General features: G+C 41.5%; 1 protein-coding gene across 1 annotated transcript; it reads left to right on the top strand.

Annotated features, from left to right (window-relative positions):
• The first annotated feature begins 2712 nt into the window (after nt 1–2712).
• LOC115970369 lies at nt 2713–3228 on the top strand. Its single transcript, XM_031090009.1, has one exon. It carries the CDS (start codon nt 2713–2715, stop codon nt 3226–3228), a length of 516 nt encoding a protein of 171 aa, XP_030945869.1.
• Nucleotides 3229–9496: the final 6268 nt, after the last annotated feature.

Genomic DNA, 9496 nt, shown 5'->3' on the forward strand with positions numbered 1-9496 from the left:
GACACCTGGACAGTGGCAACTCAGCTCACAGCTACTAACAAAGTTTCGAGGAGGTCTTGATGGGACAAGCATCCAAAGGATTTTTTGCTAAATCAACAGGTGGAAGGCTAGGATGAAGGGTAGAAGGACTATATAAGGAAGGGATCACCATGAAAAGGAGGGAGGTGATCTGAGAAGAAAGAGAAAAGGAAGAACATACTGTATTTAGATAAGCTTGAGTTAATATAAGAACTGTTAGGTTCTAAAGACTTAAGAACTAATGTATTTAGAACTTTAATGTGTATTGTTGGCAAATCATGATCAAAACAGGTTGTTTAGTCTTGTTTAGACTTGCTCAAAGTTGTGTCTTTTATGTAAAGTTAGATTCAAGTTGATGCAGAATTGATAGTGCATTTCGGCCTGGTTCGATCGATCGAAGCTTAGGCTTGATCAATTGAAAATTGAGCAGAATGTGTTTTTCTACAGAATTCCAACTTAGCCCTAGTTCATTAAAACGTTTAGGGTTTTATGTTTTTACCCTAGGTATATAAGGCAAACCCTAGCCACGTTTTAGAGGTTGCTCATATTGCAATTTGTGTAAATCTCTTGTGAGATCTGTGAAGAGCTTTCCTTTACACAGGCTTAGGATTATCAAGAAGGAGATTTGTTCAAGAACTTGATGATCATTCAATTGCTGCCATAGAAGTTTAAAGAAACATAAGCGGGTGTGCTTGTACTTGCTGAAGAATCCAAAAAAGAAGTAGTCCGTGGACTCGGAGCTATCATAAAGTCGTGGTAGTAAGTTTTCTACTCAAGGTAGCAATAGGATGTTAGTGTTCTAAGTCCTATTGTAAAACTTCGATTCTTTCATAGTGGATTCAGGTTTACCTTGAGGATAGCTAAGTTAAATCCTCCCCAGGTTTTTACCGGTTTGGTTTACTGGGTCATCATATCATTGTGTTATTTATCTTTCCGCTGCTTTGCATGATATGATTGTTTAATTGTGATAACCTAGATTTGGAATTTGGACTAAGTAATAACTTGGCTAATTAACTAGGTTAATCCAATTGTGTTTTAAGGGGTCTAAAAACTCACAAGAACATCTCATTCTTGGACTTGACCGAAGAGCATTAATTCTCTCAATTTGTGTTTTCAATCTTATTGGTAATGAATCCTATTAGCTATGACCCATACTTAATTTGCTAAGATGTTTTCTTGTAAAACTCATTCTATAACAAATATATTATTTTGGGCTTGTTGGGCTATCATCCATTGTTCTTGGTGGGTTGAGGTTCAAACGCTAGTCCTTAGAGAGAAGAATCTGTAGGATCACAACGTGAAGACCAGCTTGTTAATCTGGAAAGAAGGAGAGACCGTGAAGTCAACCGGACTCCTAGCGTACCTACAGGTCATACCAACAGGAGTCACTCTAGACCTGGAAGCCATGTTTCGCAAGGGGAGGAAACACAGAATCTCAGGTTGGAGATAGACCATTTGCGCAAGAAGTTACGGCGTAATCAGCGAGAAGCATCCCCTCTTAGTTTAGGAACTGATTCAAGTGGAGATGACAGTTACAGAACAAGGTCTAGAACACCCCTTAGTGAATCCTTCTCTTTATATTCACAGTTGGATAGGGAGGAGCGATATCATAGGAAGAAGAATAAAAGCCCAACCCCTAGGAGTATAGGGAATGATGTGATGAGTAGGGCGTTGCGATAGATCTCTAAATCATCGTTTACACACAGGATTTACAAGGCTAAACTTCCTCGTTAGTTTACGCAACCCATTTTTACAATTTACAATGGGAGGACCGACCCAATTAAGCATGCCAGTCATTTCAATCAGAGGATAGTTGTTTATTCTAGGAATGAAGCTTTGATGTGCAAGGTGTTCCCCTCTAGCTTGGGACCTGTCGCGATAAGGTGGTTTGATGGGCTGGATGAGGGCTCAATTAGCTTTTTGAAAAGCTCATTAGAGCTTTCGAGGCCCAATTTGTTACATGTAGCAAGGTTCCTTGTCCCCTAGATTCCCTGTGATCTATGGTAATGAGAGAGGGTGAGACCTTGAAAACTTACTCGAATAGGTATTGGGAAATGTTTAATGCGATAGATGGAGATTTTGAAGACGTGGCCATAAGGACATTTAAAGTTGGCCTCCCTACCGAGCATAAGTTGAGAAAGTCCTTGACAATGAAACCTACGTGAAGCAACTTATGGATCGCATTGACAAGCACAAGTAGGTTGAGAAGGATTAGCAGCGGGGGAAAGGGAAGGAAAAAATTGCTCCTCCTGACCAGAAAGATTTTAGGTCAGAGAGATATAATAAGAATCGACCCCGAAGGGATTTTGCTAGACATGCTGGGCACCCCAATGCGCAGGTTGTTAATATAGTGTTCAAGGAACCTGTTCATTAAATCCTTGAGAAGATAAAAGTTGAGTCATACTTTAAGTGGCCAAACAAGAAGGGAGGTGATCCCATGAAGCATAATCAGGGTCTTTACTGTCAATATCATAGGATTGTGGGCACACCACCAAAGATTGTAGAACTTTCTGTGATTACTTGGAGCAATTGGTAAAGGTGGGGAAGCTAAGGCAGTTCTTGCATTAGCCCTCTGGGCAGGGAAGTCAGGCAAGGTCGGCATACCAGAGGGAGTCTGCCTCGAAACTGTCCCTGGGAACCATTAGTGTAATCCTTGCAACCCCAAGTCGGATTGGGGGATGCCCTTCTGGGGTTATGTCTATAGTGAGACTAGTTACTGAGGACTGGGTCCTAGAGTCTAAACGTGAGAGATTGGAAGTCCGACCAACGCTGAGCTTTTCCGATGAAGACAAGGCTGGGACTTTTCAACCACACGATGATGCCTTAGTAGTAACCTTTCGGATTGGAGGGTACGATGTGAAAAGGTTCCTGGTCGACCAAGGTAGTAGGGTAGAGATCATGTATCTCGATCTGTACAACAAACTTATTTTGAAACCCAAGGACTTAGTTAGCTACGATTTCCCTTTTGTAGGATTTGATGGAAAAACGATCATCCTGAAGGGCCTGATCAGTTTGCCTATTCAGACAGGATCTGAAGTGGTCGAAGTGAATTTTATTGTAGTGGACACCTATTCACCTTATACTGCTATCTTAGCAAGACCATGGCTCCATACCATGGTGGCTGTTTCTTCAACTTTGCATTTGAAGGTGAAGTACCTTTCAGGGGGGCAGGTCAAGGAGTTGGTTGGAAATCAGGCCATGGCAAGGTAGTGCTTGGTTGTTGCTATCAGACGTCAATCCGAGGGAGGAGTTTCGGCTACCCAAGAGAGGGACTTGTAGCAATTAGCAAAAGTAATTGAATCCCCAGATATTGTAGATGGGGGAATAATATGTGAAAAGTTGGAGAAGGTTACTATCGATTTTGATACGGAGAAGTATTTTCAAATTGGGATTCGATTGCCTTCATAGGAAAAAGAGGAGTTATTGGCTTTCCTAAGGAAGAATGTTAATGTTTTTGCCTGGGGTGCGTATGAAGCTCCTGGGGTGGATCCAGCCTTCATTTGTCACTATCTAAATTTGAACCCAACAGTTGTCCCTAAGAAACAACCACCTCGGCGCTGTTCCAAAGAGCATGTCGAGGATGTGAAGGAAGAAGTAAATAAACTTAAGCGTGTAGGGGCGATTAATGAGGTTTTGTATCCATAATGGCTGGTCAATACAGTTGTAGTGAAAAAGAAGTCAGGGAAGTTGAGAGTATGTGTGGATTTTACTGATTTAAACAAGTCTTGCGTATGTGTGGATTTTACTGATTTAAACAAGTTTTGCCCCAAGGATTCTTTTCCAATTCCTCGGATTGACCAGCTAGTAGATGCTACGGTCGATCATCCTCGAATGAGCTTTTTGGATGCTTTTCAAGGATACCATCAGATACCACTAGCTTTGGTCGACCAGGAAAAGACTGCCTTCTTGACTCTTATTGGAAATTATCACTACTGAGTAATACCGTTTCGTTTGAAGAATGCTGGGTCTACCTACCAAAGGATGATGACTAGAATGTTTGAGTCTCAACTTAGAAAAAATATAGAAGTTTACATTGATGACATGGTTGTGAAGAGTAAAGTAGTAACCGAGCATTTGAATGATCTAGGAGGTGTGTTTGAAATACTAAGGAAACATAAATTACTTCTCAATGCCTCAAAGTGTTCCTTTGGCGTCAATTTCGGTAAATTTTTGGGGTATATGATCATGCACCGGGGGATTGAGGTTAACCCTGATCAAATTAAGGCAATAAGTGACTTACGACCTCCTTGGAATCCTAAAGAAATACAAAAGTTGACTGGAATGATTGCTGCTCTAAATAGGTTTATCTCTCGATCGGTAGTTAGATGTGAGTCATTCTTTCAGCTCCTTCATAAGTGGAAGGGATTCGAGTGGATGAAAAAGTGTAACCTTGCCTTTGAGGAATTGAAAGAATACCTATCTTGACCACCTATTATGTCTAGGCTAGAAAAGGAGGAAGTCCTCTTTGCTTATATTGTGGTTACGTGTCACGCCATGAGTTTAGTTCTAATAAGGATGGAGGCTAAGGTGCAGAAACCGGTCTATTATGTGAGTAAATCTCTACAAGAGGCAGAGACCCGTTACTTGCCACTGGAGAAGGCCATCTTGGGCATAGTACACACTATGAGGAAGCTCCCTCATTACTTCCAGGCATATACCGTCGTGGTCCTCACTCGACTCCCTCTGCAGTCATTACTCTAGAGATCTGATTACACGGGAAGAATTGCCAAGTGGGGAACAATCTTGGGAGCATTTGACATAAAATAAATGCCTTATACAACTATCAAAGGACAAGTGCTTGCTGACTTGGTGGCAAAGTTCACTGAATACCCAAGGGCGGTTATTGTCAAGGAGGAGGAATTAGTAAGGGTGTAGGTCACAACAGTTGCTTTCCTCGGACATTCAACATGGAAGCTTTACATTGATGGAGAGGCTAACCAAAGGGGGTCTGGAGTTGGGTTATTGCTAGTATCCCCAGAAAGGATTACTATTGAGAAATCCTTGAGGTTGGGTTTTTCAACTACTAATAATAAGGCTGAGTATGAAGCTTTGTTAACTGGTGTAGCTATTGTGAAGAAGTTGAGAGGTAAAGTTGTTGAGATTTTTTCAGACTCAAGATTGATCGTTGAACAAATTAATGGTGAGTTAGAAGCTAGGGATTATAGGATGCAGGGATATGTTAATAAAGCTCGACAGCTACAGTCAGGTTTTGAATCTTTTTCTATATAGCAGATCTCAAGGAGCAAGAATACTCATGCAGACTCTTTGGAAACTTCAACAACTTCGTTCGAGCAGGGCCTTCCTCGGGTCATCCTCGTTGAGGATTTATTAAAGCTTGCCGAGCCAGGATTGATGAAGGTTGGGGTACACCAGATAAGGGTTGGTCTAAGTTGGATGGATCCCGTAGTTGCATTTTTGAAGGATGGAGTGTTGCCCCAAGACAGGGGAGAGGTTGAGAAAATATGAAGAAAAGCTCCACGTTTTTGGCTATCTGAAAAGCAAAAATTGTATAAGCACTCTTTCACAGGGCCATACGTGCTTTGTATTCACCCTGAGGCAGTGGAGCCACTACTAGAGGAGCTGCATGAAGGAATTTGTGGTAGTCATACAGGAGGAAGGTCGTTATCACATAAAACCCTAACTCAAGGTTACTAGTGGTCAAATATGCAGAAAGAGGCTCAGGAATATGTTAGGAAGTGCGATCAATGTCAGAGGTTTGCCCCAAGCATCCATCAGCCATGGAGCACGCTAAATCCTTTCTCTAGTCCATGGCCATTTACACAGTGAGGCTTGGACATCGTAGGACCATTTTCAAAAGTAGTGGGAAACCAAAGATAGCTCCCTGTAGGGACAGATTACTTCACAAAGTGGGTTGAGGCTGAGCCGTCGTCCAATATCAGGGATGTTGATGTAAAAAAGTTTGTATGGAAGAATATAGTTACCAGATTTGGGATTTCCCATACTCTTATCTCGGACAATGGACTCCAGTTTGATAGCAAGGCCTTCAGAAGGTATTGTGGTGAGCTAGGCATCAAAAATAGGTACTCAACCCCGGGCTATCCGCAAGGGAACGGTCAAGCAGAGGTAGTGAATAAAGTCATAGTTAATGGTTCGAAAAAAAGGTTAGACAAAGCTAAGGGCAAGTGGGTTGATGAACTCCTGCATGTTCTTTGGACATATTGAACTACTCCTCGTCGATCAACTGGGGAAACTCCGTTTTCGATGACCTATGGTTCCGAGGCAGTAATCCCTTTGGAGACAGGATTTTCGACACTGAGGACAAGTCTATTCGACCTAGACAAAAACGACCAGTTACTCTAAGAGAGTTTGGATTTAGTTGATGAACGAAGGGAAATGGCCATGGTCCAATTGACACATTATTAGCAAAAGCTTAAATAGAGGTACAACCTGGGAGTGAGGCTCAGACCGTTGACACTATGAGACTTGGTGCTGAGAAAAGTGGAGGAACTACAAGGAACCCATCATGGGGAAAACTAGGACCTAACTAGGAAGGGTCATATCGCATTACCTTGGTAGCTAGTATCAGTGCTTATTTTTTGGAAGATCTAAATGAAAATGTTGTACCACATCCGTGGAATGTAAATAACCTTCGAAGGTATTACTATTAATGAAAGGCAATCTTGCTATCTTTTATTTTGATTATTATTGTTCAGTATTCTCCTTATTTGACTAAGTGTTAAACAAAATCTCGGTCATGTTTGTTTCCTTTGACCACATACCTTGGATAAATTAATGTTTTATATGTGTTCAAGTATTAATCAGAACCTTGGTCATGCTTGGTTCCTTGGACCACATACCTTGGGTAAATTAATGCTCTTTATTTGACTAAGTATTAAACAGAACCTCAGTCATGCCTGATTACTCGGACCACATACTTTGGGTAAATTATTGCTCTTTATTTGACAAAATATTAAACAGAACCTCGGTTATGCTTGGTTCCTCGGACCACATACCTTGGGTAAATTGATGCTCTTTATTTTAACTAAGTTTTAAACAAAATCTCGGTTATGCCTAGTTCCTCCGATCACATACTTTGGGTAAATTAATACTCTTTATTTGATTAAAGGTTAAATAGAACCTCTGTCATACTTGTTTCCTTGGACCACATACCTTGGGTAAATTAATACTTTTTGTTTGTTTAATAGAACCTCGGACATACTTGGTTCTTCGGGCTTATGGCTTGAGTAACCTAAAGTTGGGAACAGTTCAATCTTTCTCTCTAATTATGGACTTGGATAAGGTTAATGTTTCAATTCTGTGATCTTGGGATTTCCAATAAATCTGATCATGTTTTGCTTTGATTGGTCATATCCTTTAAAAAAAAAAACAAAAACAAACAAACAAACAAATAATAATAATATGTACGTAGCAATACACACTTAGAATGAATTGAAACTTTTCAAACTTTTCATTAATTTTCATTAAAGTTTTTCACTAAGGTGAATGGAGTACATGGGTGGACTACAAGATTTAGACATTAAAAAAAAAAAAAAACACAAAAACATAAGTAAAATTAAGAAGATGCGTTGTCCTAAATGTTGGTTGATGAAGGAGGATCGATGTTGGTGGTGGATTGGAGTGCTCAGCCTCCTTTTCCTTGGAAACCTCTTTTTCCTTAGTGGGTGTCTTAGTTGGTTCTGAGGTGACTTGGGTGGTGCCAGCATCAGTAGGCTGAGTTGCTACAGGAACTTTAGGAGCAGTGGTTGTTTGGAAGGTTGGTTAGGCTGCTATTCACAGTGCTAGAGGTTAGAAGATGTTCTCTATCTTCCTCAAGTCCGAGGAAGTGTCCACTCTAGCCAGGTTTAATGCCTCGGTCCATACCTGAAGGCAATAACCTCGGCAAACTCCTAGTACTTGGGTCTTCAGAGCATCCTCTATCTCTTTCACTCCAATGTCATAACCAGATTGCTCGGCCTGAGCAAGAGCCTCATCTTTCTTCTCTAGCTCTCTTTTCTGAGCTTCAATTTGCTCTTAAGAAATGGCTAGTTGCTCCTCAGCTTTGCGAAGTTGCTGACGCTGATCCTTAGCCTACTTCTTAGCGCCGGCTAGAGCGGCTTCAGCACTTTTTCTCTCTCTATTTGCCTCGGTTAACTTTGTGCCAAGGTCTTTAATCTTCTTTTCGGCCACGACCAAAATCTTGACAGCAGATACTCGGTGTGCCTCCTCATCTTTCAGCTGAGCATGGGTATGATCCACCCATTCCTTAGCGATGTTTGTTGTTTGGATTGCCTGGAAGAAAGTAACAAAGTGAGGAAAGGCCAATAAGTCAAATTTAAAAAAGAAAAGAGAGAGAGAGAGAGGTCTTTCCAAGTAAAAAAAATGTAATATGAGAAATAGGTTGAAGTGCATACCATGGTCAGGTCCCTCTTTAAGGTTAAGAAGATCTCATGCTTTTTTAAGGTCCTCAGATTGGCCATGTCCTGTGGTAGGAGTAGGGATTGTTCCAGAGCGTCGGCTACGTAGTCTGCTTTCCCCTTTTGAAAGTCTGTAATGGAGGAGACCAATGGGAGTGGGGCTTCATCCAACTCAAGTAATGGGTTCTAAATCGGAACCCTAGGGTGGTAGTCAAAAACCATCTCCGTACCTAACCCTTCTGTCATTTTTTTTTTGAGCTCCTTTAGCAATTTTCGCCCCTCTCTGGGGCTCAAGGTCTTTAGAGGGAGCAATTTCACCCTCTTCAGATACTTCTTTACCCTTATTTTCCCTTTTCCTTTTCTTTTCTAGTTGTTCAAAAGGGGAAGTATGGGTAGGAAGGGGAGTTAGGGGCCGAGGTTGGACGGCTACCTCAGGTGTGGACCCCCTTGCGTGTGACTTTAGTAGCTCGAAGAGACTGGTGTTCTTCTTACATCAAAGCACCATAGAATCTGGAATGTCAGCTGGCTCTTAGTTACTACTGACTTAAGCGGAGGGTAGAGGCCTGGAAGTGGTGCTTGGGATTCTGCAGGGTCTAGTTGGTCAAAAACTTCAAAATCTTCCTGTTTCGAATCTACCACTTCAAATACCCTGACAGCTTCTTCTTCTTGAGTTGAGTCCGAGGAGATCACCTCTTCCTCAGTGGCACGCTGGTCGGGAAGCTTAGCTTGATGTGTTCCTTTAGGGGGGAGGTTCCGTGAGGAATCTTGGCACTGCAACATTTATCTGGTGCAGCTGAGGATCTTTAGCTTTGATGACGTTCTTAGGTGATTAAAAGCTAGATGAAATAGGCTTGTACCCGAGGATAACGTGGGTAACATGCAGTTGGTTATCTGTGTGAAGGAAGATCTCAGACCAAAGAATGTTGTTGAGATCTGCCTCGTTAACTAAACTGAAGTTGGGAGCTGTAAAATGCTTATCTACAGAAACCAAAAATAAAAGGGTAATTAGACAAAGAGTAGAAAAAGGCATTCAATATTTAGAAAGAAAAAGGACTACAAAATTGAGATTTTCGCTTTGGAGAGGGGGAAGAGTGGGGTCCTGA

The sequence above is a fragment of the Quercus lobata genome, chromosome 12 (genome assembly GCF_001633185.2).
Source record: "Quercus lobata isolate SW786 chromosome 12, ValleyOak3.0 Primary Assembly, whole genome shotgun sequence".
In the NCBI taxonomy this organism is placed as follows: domain Eukaryota; kingdom Viridiplantae; phylum Streptophyta; class Magnoliopsida; order Fagales; family Fagaceae; genus Quercus; species Quercus lobata.